Genomic DNA, 13957 nt, shown 5'->3' on the forward strand with positions numbered 1-13957 from the left:
AAAAAAAAAAAAAACGTGCATGCTCAAGGCTAGGCATTAAGAGTTACAGAGATGCTGGGCCTGCCAGGGTCAGGAGTCTGGGTACTCCTGGGTACTCCTGGGTAAAGCCAAAGATGAAGTTCTGAGATGGTCCAGAGAAGAGGGAGCCCACTTAGGACCCAGATGAGAGGAGGAACAACGGGAAGAAAGTGAGAAGGGAGTGATGTCCCAGAGTCCAGGAGGAGGGAGTACTCTGCAGTCCCAGCTGCCACAGATAGTGCCAGGGTAGGGAGGATGTTATGTCAGAGTCTAGAATTGAAGACAGTGTGCTAAGGAAGCCAAAACAACCCCAGGCACCTCGCCAAAAAGTTCAGCTAAGCCTCACGGGGAGGAGGTGGGGCAGCAGGTTAGAGATGTTTGGGGTGAGGGCTGAGACAGCGAAGCCAGAATGAGGGGAAAGGTAGTTGTGGGTGAGAAAGGAGGTAGGAGCCAGCATGGTGGCTGGAGAACAGGTGACCCTGAAGACACAGGGAAGGAGGTGAGGTGGGTGTCTATGCAGAGACCTTAATATACAGGGTGGGGGCACTTGGAGTAGTTTTGGCTGGTGGACTCAATGGAGCTGGAAGTGAAGTTCCCTGTTGGTCACTGAGTGAGTGGGCTTTGGCCAGGTAGGTTAGTAGTCAAGCAGCCTGAGGTTCAGAGTCTGTTGTGGCCTGTCCTGTCTAGATATTTGAGTTGTCTCATTATATAGAGTGTAGCATCCAGTTCTGGAAATGCAGTGAGGTGAACTAAGACTACTTAACTGAGAGGCCGCTTTGGGGGTTAGAGATGGCATCCAGATATGCCAGTGACCATGACAGACAAGTTGCTGACCTTGGGGACCATACCACATTTTAGCAGGGAGAAACAGACATATGTGTGTTAACAAGCTCACTGCAAGTTGGTCACGGTGGCTCACACCTGTAATCACAGCACTCTGGGAGGCCAAGGCGGGCAGATCACCTGAGCTCAGGAGTTTGAGAACAGCCTGAACAAGAGTGAGAACCCATCTCTACTAAAAATAGAAAAACTAGCCAGGCATTCTGGTGGGCGCCTATAGTTCTAGCTACTTGGGAAGCTGAGGCAAGAGGATCATGTGAGCCCAGGAGTTTGAGATTGCTGTGAGCTATGAAGACACCCCAGCACTCTACCCAGGGCAACAGAGTGGCACTTTTGTTTAAAAGAAAAAAACAGGGCGGTGCCTGTTGCTCAGTAGGTAGGGCACCAGCCCCATATACCGAAGGTGGTGGGTTCAAACCCAAACCCAGGCCTGGCCAAACTGCAACAAAAAATAGCTGGGCATTGTGGCCTGTGGTCCCAGCTACTTGGGAGGCTGAGGCAGGAGAATCGCCTAAGCCCAGGAGTTGGAGGTTGCTGTGAGCTGTGTGACGCTGCGGCACTCTATTGAGGGTGATAAAAAAAAAAAAAAGAACAAACAAGCGCACTGCAGATTGGCATGAGTTCTGTGAAAAAGCAAGCACGGGAGTGCCTGGGTAGGGCCCTGTACTCAGGCCTGTCGTGTTCAGAATGAGATGAGGATGAAAAGAGGGGTAAGAGAAGAGGCTAAGAAGTTGTTAGAGGTAAACTCTGAGGCCTGACTGGAGGTGATGTCAGTCACCCTGCAAGAGTCCAGTTTAGAGTCTCAGTGGGGAGAGAGTGGCAGGTTGACCCAGAGGAATGATATGGAAAGAGTGTGGCTGTGGGAGCCCCACCTCTCCTAAAGCATGTTCCACTCAGACTTTCGTGCCCTTCCCCCACCAGACGCATTGGTCAGTCCTCAACCACATCCCACTTCAACCAACAACAGCATTCAGTGCAGCCCATCTCTTCCCCCTTGAAGCACTTTCTTCCCTGGCTTCCAGCCACATTCTCTTCTCATCTCACCTTTCTGGTCATACCACCTCCTTGTCCCAGCCTGTCAATTTTGATGTGTCCCAAGACCCCAACTTTGACTTCAGTATCTGCACACCCAGATGCTGTCATCTACCTTCATGGCTCTAAATCCCATGTGTATTCTGATAGTTTCCATGTTGTTCTTTGCAGCCTAGACCTGGTCCCTAAATTCCAAGCTCATATAGCCTACTGCCTGCTCAAACCTCCACCAGCATGTTACAGGGGGAGGTTTTCTAAGAGTCATCTCAAAGTCAGCATATCCCAAACTGAGCCCTCTGCCTTCACCCCAAACTCATTTTTCCCTTCCCCTCACGATCTCAGTCATTAGCAGTTTAATCCTTCCACTTATTCAGCCTCACATCTCAGAGTTGTGTTTGTCCATCCTGCTTTCTCTCATATCTGCATATGCTACATCAGCAGCTCCTGTCTGCTATGTTGTTAAAATGTATAACCCCCTGGGTGGCACCTGTGACTCAGTGAGTAGGGCGCTGGCCCTGTATACCAAGGGTGTTGGGTTCAAACCCGGCCCCAGCCAAACTGCAACAAAAAAAATAGCCGGGCGTGTGGCAGGTGCCTATAGTCCCAGCTACTTGGAAAGCTGAGGCACAAGAATTGCCGAAGCCGAGGAGTTGGAGGTTGCTGTGAGCTGTGACACCATAGTGCTCTACTGAGGGCAACAAAATGAGACTCTGTCTCAAAAAATTAAAAAAAAAAAGTATTAACCCCTAGGCAGCGCCTGTGGCTCAAAGGAGTAAGGTGCCAGCCCCATATGCCTGGGGTGGTGGGTTCAAACCCAGCCCCAGCCAAAAACTGTAAAAAAAAAAAAAGTATTAACCTCTGAGAAATCCTTTAAATAGCTCATGCTATACAGCGTACTTGGCTCTGTGCATGTAAGTCTATATAATTCTTGTAATCATTTTTTTTTTCTTTTGAGACCGCATCTCACTGTTGCCCAGACTAGAATGGTGTGGTATCAGCCTAGCTTATAGCAACCTCAGTCTCCTAGGTTCACGTGATCCTGCCTCAGCCTCCTGAGTATCTGGGACTACAGGCACCTACCACAACACCTGGCTGGTTTTTCTATTCTTAGTAGAAAATAGGTTCTTGCTTTTGTTCAGGCTTCTCTTGAACTCCTGAGTTCAAGCAATCTTCCTATCTCAGCCCCTCCCCTCCGAGTGCTGGGATTATAGGCGTGAGCCACCACGTCCAGCCTATATTTATAATACTTAACAGAAATTTGCTGTATATAAAAAAGTCATATACAAAGCATAATTTTTCAGTATTTTTAATTTTGTATGAGAAACAGTAATGATGGTTATATGGGCATTTAAAAAGTAGACTGGGTCTGTGTGCCATAGGTGTGTCCTGCAGAGCTAAAATAGTCTAATCTCCCATGGAGTGCTCTCCTGCCAAGAAACCCTGCAGGAAAGGAACTGCAGGCACCTGTTAGCCTAGGAACTTTAGCCTCCCTGGGCAATTGGAGCAGGAGGGCCATTAGATACCAGTGCCTTTGTCTGGGGGGAGGGAGAGTGGTGTCTGCTAGCAGGGCGGTGGGGAGTGAGGGGCTTTTGAGTCCAGGAAAGGTGATCCTCATTTATCCTACCTGCTCCTTGGGACCAGGTGAAGCTTCAAGCTCTGAGGAAGAGCCTCCATCCCCAGAGGATAAAGAGAACCAGGCCCCGAAACGGACTGGCCCCCATCTGCGCTTTGAGATCAGCAGTGAGGATGGGTTCAGCGTGGAGGCAGAGAGCTTGGAGGGTGAGCTGGAAGGAGCAGTGGCAGGAGGGAAAGTGTCCATAAAACAACATCCTGACTCTGCTCTGGCCTTGCCCTCTCTCCAGGGGCGTGGAGAACTCTGATTGAGAAGGTGCAGGAGGCCCGAGGACACGCCCGGCTCAGGCACCTCTCCTTTAGTGGTAAGTCCATGGGGATACTGGGGGGCAGGGATGACTCCCAGAGGGCAAGATGGGCCCTTAGGACTGGCATATCCTCATCTTGTCTCCTTAGGAATGAGTGGGGCAAGGCTCCTAGGCATCCACCACGATGCTGTCATCTTCCTGGCAGAGCAGCTACCCGGGGCCCAGCGCTGCCAGCACTATAAGTTCCGCTACCACCAGCAGGGAGAGGGCCAGGAGGAACCGCCCCTGAATCCCCATGGGGCTGCTCGTGCTGAGGTCTATCTCCGGTGAGAGGTCTGGGGTATAGTGCCTGGGTCAGGAGAGCCCCATGGGAAGTCTTGAGGGTGGGAATTAAAGTCTGTACCAGTTAGAAACTGAGGCCTGGGGGTCACACCATAAGAATGAACCCCACCCACTTCCCCTCTGGCTGTGTCTTCCATAAGCATATTTCTCCTACCCTACCAGCAGCAAGTCCTGATCAAAGAATGAGTAGGCAGCATCTCCTTAAAGGAATGGCAATGAACCTTCCTCCCTTCCTCCCTTCCTCCCTCCCACCTGCAGGAAGTGCACCTTTGACATGTTCAATTTCCTGGCCTCCCAGCACCGGGTGCTCCCTGAGGGGGCCACTTGTGATGAGGAAGAAGATGAGGTACAGCTGAGATCAACCAGGTATGGGACAAGCTGGGGTGTGGGGGTGGTCTGGAAGAGTCCTAAAGAGGGTGACCAGGATTGAGAAGGGTCATACCTGGGGTACTAGCCTGTGTGATACTGCTGTCCCTCACCAGACGTGCCACCAGCCTGGAGCTGCCCATGGCCATGCGTTTTCGTCACCTCAAGAAGACATCCAAAGAGGCTGTTGGTGTCTACAGGTTAGTGGGGTTGGGGGGGAGGATGCCCCTTGGGTGGATGGACAGGTGCACTGGTAGAGGGCTGCCTGGTTTCTGTCCCCATAATCCCTGAGTTCCCCCTTATTCATCTTACCCTGCAGATCTGCTATCCACGGGCGAGGCCTGTTCTGTAAGCGCAATATCGATGCCGGTGAGATGGTCATCGAATACTCTGGTATCGTTATTCGGTCTGTGCTGACTGACAAGCGGGAGAAGTACTACGATGGGAAGGTGCTCACAATGGGAATGAGGTGGGTGAAATGGGGCCAGATATGGGGACAGAGCACCTGATTCCTCCCACCCTACCCCTGCAGGGCATCGGGTGCTACATGTTTCGCATGGATGACTTTGACGTGGTGGATGCCACAATGCATGGTAACGCAGCGCGCTTCATCAACCACTCGTGTGAGCCCAACTGCTTCTCTCGTGTCATCCACGTGGAGGGCCAGAAACACATTGTCATCTTTGCCCTACGTCGCATCCTGCGTGGTGAAGAGCTCACCTATGACTACAAGTTCCCCATTGAGGATGCCAGCAACAAGCTGCCCTGCAACTGTGGCGCCAAGCGCTGCCGCCGGTTCCTTAACTGAGGCCGTGGCCGCCCACCACGACCCCTCACACCTCCTGCTGCCATCTTGCCCCAGCCCGGGGATTCCCTAATCCTTCCCAGAGCATCTCACTCCTACCCTCATGTTCAGGGTGGATGTGGGCATGCAGGTGGCAAGGGCCCTGCCTCTGTCCCTCTAGCCCACCCAGCAATTGCCCCCTTCCTGCCCTGGGGGCCCAGGATGTAGATATTGTACAAAGATTTCTAAATCCCTTCTTTTCTATGCACTTTTTTATTTAAGAGGGTGGGGTCCCGGGTGGGAACCCCCCACAATAAAGTCTGTCAATGTTTGGAGAGGTTGTCTTCCTATTTGTAGGGTGCTGGGGGCAAGGAGGAACTCCTGCTTCTCCTATACCCCACACCCATCCTGAGCCAAGAAGTTTGTCAGCCTCAACAGGTAGGTGGGAGGTCATCATTCAAGAGTAAAATTATGGGCTTCAGAACAACACGTTTTACATTTTTCAATTTGGAACAGAGTGGATGAGCTCTCTCAGGGGTAGCAGGGCTGTTGCTCAGAGGAGACTCTGGTTACCCAGAGGCAGCCAGGGCCAACTCTCCCACATGTCAAATGTGTATGTTGGAATGGGCCCTTCTGGGAGGAAGGAAATTAAGATGTCTTTTGAGTCTTGGTCTAATTAAGATTATATTTGGCGGCTCGGCGCCTGTGGCTCAAGCAGCTAAGGCACCAGCCACATACACCTAAGGTGGCAGGTTTGAATCTCCAGCCCGGGCCCGCCAAACAACAATGATGGCTGCAACCAAAAAATGGCCGGGCGCTGTGGCGGGCGCCTGTAGTCCCAGCTACTTGGGAGGCTGAGGCAAGAGACTTGCTTGAGCCCAGGAGTTGGAGGTTGCTGTGAGCGTGATGCCATGGCACTCTACCCCGGGGGGAAGGCTTGAGGCTCCATCTCAAAAAAAAAAAAAAAAAAAAGATTATATTTGGCTGGCTAGGGGCTTAACACCTATAATCCTTCAACTTTGGGGCCAAGGTTGGGAGGATTGCTTGAGGCAAGGAGTCGGAGACTATCCTGGACAACATAGCCTATAGACCTCATCTTTACAAAAAAAAAATTAAAAATTAGCTGGGTGCAGTGGTGCACACCTGTAGCCACAGCTACTTGGGAAGCTGAGGTGAGAGGCTTGCTTGAGCCCAGGAGTCCAGGTTACTTGAACTATGATTATGCTACTGTACTCCAGCCTAGGTTATAGAGTGAGATCCTGGCTCAAAAAAGAAAAAAAAAAAAACCAAGACCCTGAGAAAGGCCATTTATTTTGCATTTATTATGCATTTATTTTGAAAGAAATAATATTTGAGTACTAGGCTTAGCAAACCACAGCTCAGCCAAGCTTGGATAACACCTGCAGTGCATCTTCCCGCCCTAGCTGGGCTAGGTGTGCCCCAAGCTGGCCCAGAGAGGCAGAAGGCTCCCTTGCCACCACCAGCTCAATCAGAGCCCGCAGTGGTGAACGACTTGGCCGTAGAGAGTAAGTAAATGTGGACCAGGTAGCAGGCATCCCGTATCTTGCAGCCAGGTGTCGAGTAGTGCCACAGGACGTGCCTCCACCTGGGCCAGGCTCAGGGTCCAGCAGTACAATCAGTTCCTCCAGCACTTCTAGTTCATCCAGGAGGCGAGATAGAGGCTGTGACGCCAGACTAGGCAGTTCTGAGAGATAGAGGAAAAAGTAAAGGTGGAGGAAGGGTGGGCTCCCAGTCCACCTTCCCCCACTGGGTTCCTCCTCAACTGACCCTTGCTCAGGAGTGGAAGCAGAGAGACACCCTTCCACACCTTCTCTGTCTCCCACGCCTCCACGGTGCCTGGGGGAGAGTGCGAGGCAAGGGTGTGGGTGCTGTGGCTTTCACAAACCAAGCCAGGAGGAGGAAAGGAGACCCTTCTCTTGGACCGGGAGAGGTGCCTCCGCACAGCCAGCAGGAGGATCACTATCACTGCTGAGATCAGGAGCGGGACCAACACCAAGGCCAGGACAAAACTCGTCATGGCCTGCTGAGAGACGTTGGCCTCGGGTGTCCAGAAGGAACTGGAACTTGCTGGTGAGCTGGTCTCCCAGAAACTGGGGGCATTTGTTTTTCCAGATGTCAGTGTGCAGCGCCCCTTTGTAGGGACTGGCTTCTGTAGGAGTAGGAGATTGGAGTAAAGAGGGGTACCACACTCCACTCCTGCCCCCTCAACCCAAAACTGTCATCCTTCAATGGGGTCACATTCTCTGCCTGATCTAGGCCCCTCAGCCCCAACGCCTTAAGGTTCCCCACCTGATACTTCTACTGCCCAGTCCTACCTTCTTAAATGGGGCTACATCCTCTTCCTAGTTGCAGACCCCGCCCGTCCGATCTCAAGCCACGCCCTACTTCCCCGCCCCCTCCCGACCCGCAACGCCTTCTAGCACCTCTCTGCAGCGCCACGGGCTTCTGACCCGGCTCAAGGCAGTGGTAGGAGCCGTGGTTCCGCCACCGCAGGGGCTACACAGTTCCGCGCCGTCGGGGTTGCACTTCCCAGGTGAACACTCTTTGAACGGGTATGTTAGGAGATCGCCGTAGTCATTGAACCCGCAGTTTTCCACGAACTCGTAGTCTAACGGAAGGCAGGTTCTAGTGTGGCCGCCGAGCCCCGCCTCCGCTGCTCTGGCGACGCCTTTTCTCTTTCCCCCTCCCATTAGGTCCCGCCCTTCTATACTCGGGTAACTTATCAGCGTACGCCCCGGCTCTCTGTCTTTACACAGGCCCCTCCCTTTTCGCCACACTTCACCGGTTTGCTCCTTTTTATTCGCCTACTGCTCTGCGCTGAGCTCCGCCCACGCCCGGACTTAACCTACCTAGAGCTCACTATTTCTGAGCGGCCAATATCCCGCCTCTCCGGCCACATCCCTTCGTTACTATCCATCCTAACCCACACTGCCGTTCCACACAGGCTCAGTCCACCATCCCTATCGTATCCACGTACGGCCCACCGACCCTACCCCTATCCAAGCCTCACTGGCCTGTCTCCCAGAAACATCGCCTTTTCCTCCGCTCCCCATCTCCCGCTAGCTCCTCTCTGACTTAAGCTCCCGGCTTCTCACCTGAGCAGGGGGGTGGCCCGAAGCGCTGCAGGCACTTGCTGCAGCACTTGTTGTCTGGGTTCCAGTACTCTAGGCGGCCACAGTACTCAGAAGCTTCCCGCGGCGCCGCCTGGGCCAGTAGCAGCACAGCTGTCACCAGGAGGCGTCTGGGCCCCATCAGACAGGGGACTGAAGCCTAGGTGGCCTTAATCGCAGATCTTCCAACCACAGCGCCTATGTCGCACTTAAGCGAAGGAGGCAGTGGGTGTGGGGTGACAGGATTCCCAGACCCTTTGAAAACCACTTCTGCCATGTCCTCATCTACCCACCCTCCATTTTCTAGCCCTAAAATGAGACAATAATAGCACCTGTTTCATAGAGTTATTGTGGAGAATCAGAACGGTTACTAGAATTTACTGGGCAGAGGCAGGAAGATCGCTTGAGTCCAGCATTTGGAAGCTGCAGTGAGCAATGATCATGCCACTGCACTCTACCTCGTACATAGAGAGACCCCCATCTCTTAAGAAAAAAGGAAGGAAGGAAGGAAGGAAGAAAAAAATGTAGTAAAGCATTTTGCTGGATGGGGTGGTGAGGCCAAGGTGGGAGGATCCCTATAGTCCAGGAGTTCAAGGCCAGCCTGAACATACCAAGATCTCTTATTAAAAAAAGTGACTCGGTGCCCATAGCACAGTGGTTATGGCACCAGCCACATACACTGAGGCCGGTGGGTTCAAAGGGGGCCAGCCAGGCCAACTGCAACCAAAAAAATAGTCAGGTGTTGTGGCGGGTTCCTGTAGTCCCAGCTACTGGGAGGCTGAGGCAAGAGAATCGCTTAAGCCCAGAAGTTTGAGGTTGCTGTGAGCTATGATGCTACAGCACTCTACCCAGGGTGACAGCTTGAGATTCTGTCTCAAAAAACACCCCCAAAAACAAAAAAAGTAAGCCTGGGAGCGGTGGCTCACTCTTATAATCCTAGCACTCTTGAGAGGCTGAGACGGGTGACTGCCTGAGCTTACTGCTTCAAAACCAGCCTGAGCTAGATCAAGACCTCGTCTCTAAAAACAGCCGGGCATTGTGGCGGGTGCCTGTAGTCCCAGCTACTCTGGAGGCTGAGGCAAGAGAAACACTTAATCCCAAGAGTTTGAGGTTGCTGTAAGCCATGATGCCACGGCACTCTACTAAAGGTGACAAAGTGAAACTCCATCTCAAAAACAAAACAAAACAAAACAAAACACTAAACCGTTAGTACGGCAGCTGACATGGTAAACTCAATTTAAGGGTTAGGTACTATTAACGCCTATCTCAGGGTGACAGACCTCAAAGACCTAGCCTCTTACTCCCTTGGGACACCCACCCAACTCCCAGCCAGCTCACTTTAGCTCCTAACCCCAATCTCTGGGCTAGGACTCCTCCAACCTGCCACAAACCAGGCATCTCTCCCTTGAAAAAGCTTCATTCAGACGGAGGTACTGAGATTTCTATCACAAAAGTATCCCCACCTTACCTAAACCATTAGGGGCATAGGCCCTGAGTTGGCTGCTTTACCACTTGTTCGAAGTTCCTCAGTCGATGTTGTGGCTACAGCCCAGACTACTTCCTCTTTTCATCATTTGTCAGATGTGTGGGTGGAAGGAAACTCCAGTAACAAATCTCTAAATGCTTGATATAGAACTTTATTAGGTGAAGGTTAGTAGGAGGTCTCTGCCGAACAGACTACATTCAAGGGGGCTTTGAAGAAGGGTCCTGGCCAGAACATCTTTCTTTTTCAGAGATAAAGGGGAAGGGACCAAGAGTCTCAGAAGCAACCATGCTGGTGCTCTGGGGAACATGCTGGTACCTTTCTCAGGATGACAGGCAGTAAGGGACCTCCACAGTGACCTGGAGAGAGTTGGGTCAGAGCTGTGAGGAGTAGTGCAAAGAACCCCTGGCCTGCCTGTGTGCCCTGGGATGGGACAAGATAATTGCTGAAATAATTAGAGTCCTAGGAGGTGGTCTCAGGATAGGTACTCAATGACTAATATCAGGGGTTGGAGATACAGGGCTGGCCTTGGGTTTGGGGTTTAGGCTAATTTTGGAATTAGAACTTAGGTGCTGATCTCCAGGTGAGGCTCATGACTATTCCTAAGGGTATTGAAGTCTTGGGATGTTTAGGGTAGGCTCGTCTCAGGGTATAGGGACCTTAGGGTATGCAGGGGTCCTCAAACTTTTTAAACGGGGGGCCAGTTCACTGTCCCTCAGACAGTTGGAGGGCCAGACTGCAGGCCCCTGGACGAGTCAGCTGCGAAGCAGGACAGGCAGTGGTGGCAAAATCACCCAGCAGGCCGGATAAATGTCCTAGGTGGGCTGCATGAGGCCTGTGGGCTATAGTTTGAGGACACCTGGTAAGGAGTCTTAGCAGGCTGGGTCTGAGGTACCTGTACCTGGATCCCCACCCACAGAGCTGCCAATGGAGGTTCTAGGAAATGGTCCTAGGAGCATGAAGTTGCAGAAGCCATCATAGGTACATTCCCTAGGCAGAGGGCAGACAGATGGAGGAGGTAATTATCACTATGAGCCCTCAACACATACTCAAGAATCTGGGGCTCAATGCATCCAATCCATCCTTACACCACCATACCCCATCTCTTACTGCTGAAAGCATGACTCCCAGAAGTCAGTTGACAGGAGACAACTCAGCACACATAGCCTGCCCATTTAACCAGCAGTATTGAGGTCAGCTACTGCCTGTCAGAACTGAGAGAAAAGTCCATCAGGGTCAGCAGCAGAAACTGGAGATCTTCAGGGGACTAGTTACCAGCTCTGGGGCTGGGCTGAATTTAGTGATGAGCCTTTCAAGCTGTGAGGTTTCAGAGGTGGTCATGAGGCATTGAAAGCTTTCACCTCTGGGCTCTAAGGGAGGGACAGCAAAGGACCCTGACATAGACATTGTCCATGAGGTGGTCGCCCAGGTTTTCATACATATTCATTTCTTCAATCTCCTGTACTTCTCATGCAGTTCCGTGAACACCTCCTGTGGAAGACAGTGAGAAACTCAGCTGAGCTCCTGGCCTCACAAGAAGTTCAACTAACCCCAGCAACCCTCACTTCGACTAAGTTATCATAGTGTTCCTGCACCTCATGTTACTTGAGTGACCTGGAGGAGGGGAGAAGGGTAGAATCAGGGCTGGCCTGCTGGGGCTGTCTGCCCTGTCCCTAGGCCTGGTCCCTCACGCACAGTGTGATCCGTCTACGGTTTGGGTTGTGTTCAGGTTGAGCAACACTGTGGACTGCACAGAATTTTAAACGGGGCAGCGTCCGAGCTCAGAGGGCAGGGCTGTATGCAAAAAAAGCCAGGTATGAAGGCTGGGGGTGGGACCTTGCACCAGAGGAACCTGAGCATCAAAATGCATCAGCGATCCCTGCCCCTAAAAAACTAAAAGGTGGTGGAGGGATACTAATAGTAATGTGTATGTAGTCCAGGAGTGTAGTCTGTACATGCGGGGACAAGCTCCTGAGAGAAGGGCCTGAAGGGTGGGGCAAGAACCTACAGAGAAGTCTGATCAGTAAAAAGTAGGGCGGCACGGAAAGGCTTAGAAACCGGAAAAGGCGGGACCTCGTGATGATGGACAGCAGGAGGGGAAAGACCCGGACGCATTAACCCCAGGGTTCCGTACCGAGTCTCACCTGGCTGAAAGTCGGTTTGCTGTGAAGTCGAGGTATTGGTCCCCGCGCCGGCAGGCTCTGATATTAAAGTAAGAAGGGAGTCAACCCTGGAAGAGGCACAAAGTTAGAGGTGAACTGAGGACCGGAGAAGCTGGATACCCTAGAAACACAGCCCCGAGCCTCCCGCCCAGCCACCAAGGACCCAAGTGTCCCGGCTCTACCCTGCGAGATGACACTTCCTGCGCCCGTTCTCACTTGTCTTTCTCAGTCCCGAATATCGAAGCTAAATATAAAGCCATTTTTACTCGAATCCTCCAATTGTCTCCTGCTCACGTCACTTCCGTTGCATAGGAGCGCTGGGAAGTGTAGTTCTTGGCTGTCGCTGTGTGCATCATGTGCTCAGAAACTCTCTAGTGCGCTTGCGTGTTAGAGGACCGCACCCTCAGAATCACCACCCAGTGTTCTGTGAAGGCGCATGCGTACCGCGTTGCTGCAGCCAAAAAATAAATAATAAATAAAAATCTACGAACTCCAGAGAAACCTTGGGCATCTCGACCGAAAGTGTATAGCTGAGAGTAGCAAAGACAACCCAGCCGGAGGAAGTAAGCTCCACTGGTGAGTTGGGGTCGTTTCGCGCAACCCAATAAACATAAAAAGCTGCTCAACCCAACCAGCTGATGGGGGCGGGAAAGCTCTTCTTTCAGCAATCTAACCTTTAACTATGTCTCTGATTTGTTATATTAGCGGCGTGGTTGTTCGTGATTCTCGCATCTGTCACTTAGGGTCAAGGCTTGGGTCTCACCCCTCAGACCGACCCTTGGGACGACCAGCCCCCAGAGCAACTATGAACTTGGAGCGGGTGTCCAATGAGGAGAAGTTGAACCTGTGCCGGAAATACTACCTGGGTAAGGGCTGATACCTTAAGATCTCAGAAGACAAGAGGAAACTGGACTGGGTCATCTGAGGGAAGAAGTGTAGGGATCTGGATTCGTGGGTGTTAAGAGATGAGGCATCTGAACACCTACTCCTGGGTCTGAGCGAAGGAGGGACGGCCTGGGTCCTAAGAAGAGGCAACTGAGGTCTTAACTATTGAGTCTGAAGAGAGGAGCAGGTTTGGAGACTGGAATCCTGCGTCCTGAGAAAGGCGGTTGAGGAGTCACATTCCTGGATCCCAGGGAGGAGCCAGGATTCTGAAGCCCCTGACAGCAGATAACTCCATTTGAACTTGAGTGTAGGAGAGTTTCTAACAAATAGTTCTTGTAGGGGGGAGTTGGGGGAAGATCCTTGTTGCCTTTAGGACCCAGCGTGTGTACTTTTTCCCCCCCAGGTGGGTTTGCTTTCCTGCCTTTTCTCTGGTTGGTTAACATCTTCTGGTTCTTCCGAGAGGCCTTCCTTGTCCCAGCTTACACAGAGCAGAGCCAAATCAAAGGCTGTAAGTCTAGTATACAGATGAAGGGAGACCAGTGGGGAGGGATGGGGGTAGCACGGAGCCTTAGTGGGAAGGGATGATAGAGGCTCCAGAATTTGGGGCCTCTATGGGAGAGAAGACCAGTATAGGGTAATCCAGAAAGCAGCTGGAGGCCAACCTTACCCACTCCTGTTCCCCATTACAGATGTCTGGCGCTCAGCTGTGGGCTTCCTCTTCTGGGTGATTGTGCTCACCACATGGATCACCATCTTCCAGATCTACAGGCCCCGCTGGGGTGCCCTAGGGGACTACCTCTCCTTCACCATACCCCTGGGGACCCCCTAACATTTTGCACTGGCTGGGGAACCTTATTCTCCCAGGATAGGCTCTTTTGCCCTAAGACTTATTCCCATGTCCTGTTTTCTGCTGACATCCCCCAATAAAGGACTTTAACTTCTGATTATTGACTTTCTGGGATCGTTTGGAGGTTTAAGCATAAAATAATTAACATTAAAAAACATTTATCGGCTCAGCGCCTGTGGCTCAAGTG

General features: G+C 52.0%; 3 protein-coding genes and 1 long non-coding RNA gene across 12 annotated transcripts in view; 2 read left to right on the forward strand and 2 right to left on the reverse strand.

Moving 5' to 3' along the window:
* Positions 1-5597, forward strand: part of KMT2B (lysine methyltransferase 2B) — a 21437-nt gene extending 15840 nt beyond the window's left edge. For both annotated transcript variants that reach the window (XM_023516917.1, XM_012809164.1), the window contains exons 31-37: positions 3532-3669; positions 3753-3827; positions 3919-4096; positions 4371-4478; positions 4595-4678; positions 4798-4927; positions 5011-5597. In XM_023516917.1, the coding sequence (XP_023372685.1) occupies positions 3532-3669; positions 3753-3827; positions 3919-4096; positions 4371-4478; positions 4595-4678; positions 4798-4927; positions 5011-5286 (989 nt within the window). In that variant the 3' untranslated portion in view covers positions 5287-5597. The remainder of the gene's footprint in view (positions 1-3531; positions 3670-3752; positions 3828-3918; positions 4097-4370; positions 4479-4594; positions 4679-4797; positions 4928-5010) is intronic.
* A 998-nt stretch (positions 5598-6595) lies between these two features.
* On the reverse strand, positions 6596-8535 carry IGFLR1 (IGF like family receptor 1). 3 transcript variants are annotated; one of them, XM_003796123.3, is made up of 4 exons: positions 8379-8535; positions 7707-7891; positions 7051-7432; positions 6596-6967 (listed from the first exon to the last, which is right to left on the reverse strand). In XM_003796123.3, exons 1-4 carry the CDS (start codon positions 8533-8535, stop codon positions 6642-6644), a joined length of 1050 nt encoding a protein of 349 aa, XP_003796171.2. In that variant the 3' UTR covers positions 6596-6641. The 3 variants fall into 3 exon arrangements, with proteins under 3 accessions (XP_003796171.2, XP_023372705.1, XP_023372706.1); XM_023516937.1 differs by lacking the exon at positions 7707-7891 and having other exon boundaries at positions 7051-7108; positions 8365-8535; XM_023516938.1 differs by lacking the exons at positions 7051-7432; positions 7707-7891.
* Positions 8536-10010: 1475 nt separating this feature from the next.
* LOC111727330 lies at positions 10011-12374 on the reverse strand. 5 transcript variants are annotated; one of them, XR_002774901.1, is made up of 4 exons: positions 12221-12374; positions 12021-12106; positions 10778-11367; positions 10011-10235 (listed from the first exon to the last, which is right to left on the reverse strand). It is a non-coding gene; the product is annotated as an uncharacterized LOC111727330 (long non-coding RNA). The 5 variants fall into 5 exon arrangements; XR_002774902.1 differs by lacking the exon at positions 10011-10235 and having other exon boundaries at positions 10652-11090; positions 11316-11367; XR_002774900.1 differs by lacking the exon at positions 10011-10235 and having other exon boundaries at positions 10652-10866; positions 10987-11367.
* Positions 12375-12498: 124 nt separating this feature from the next.
* PSENEN (presenilin enhancer gamma-secretase subunit) lies at positions 12499-13867 on the forward strand. 2 transcript variants are annotated; one of them, XM_003796126.3, is made up of 4 exons: positions 12499-12614; positions 12744-12904; positions 13327-13431; positions 13613-13867. In XM_003796126.3, the coding sequence occupies exons 2-4, from the start codon at positions 12844-12846 to the stop codon at positions 13750-13752; spliced, it is 306 nt and encodes a 101-aa protein (XP_003796174.1). In that variant the 5' UTR covers positions 12499-12614; positions 12744-12843; the 3' UTR covers positions 13753-13867. The 2 variants fall into 2 exon arrangements, with proteins under 2 accessions (XP_003796174.1, XP_012664656.1); XM_012809202.2 differs by having other exon boundaries at positions 12505-12614; positions 12782-12904.
* Positions 13868-13957: the final 90 nt, after the last annotated feature.

This window comes from Otolemur garnettii, unplaced genomic scaffold (genome assembly GCF_000181295.1).
Source record: "Otolemur garnettii isolate 467f Iridium unplaced genomic scaffold, OtoGar3 scaffold00100, whole genome shotgun sequence".
In the NCBI taxonomy this organism is placed as follows: Eukaryota; Metazoa; Chordata; class Mammalia; order Primates; family Galagidae; genus Otolemur; species Otolemur garnettii.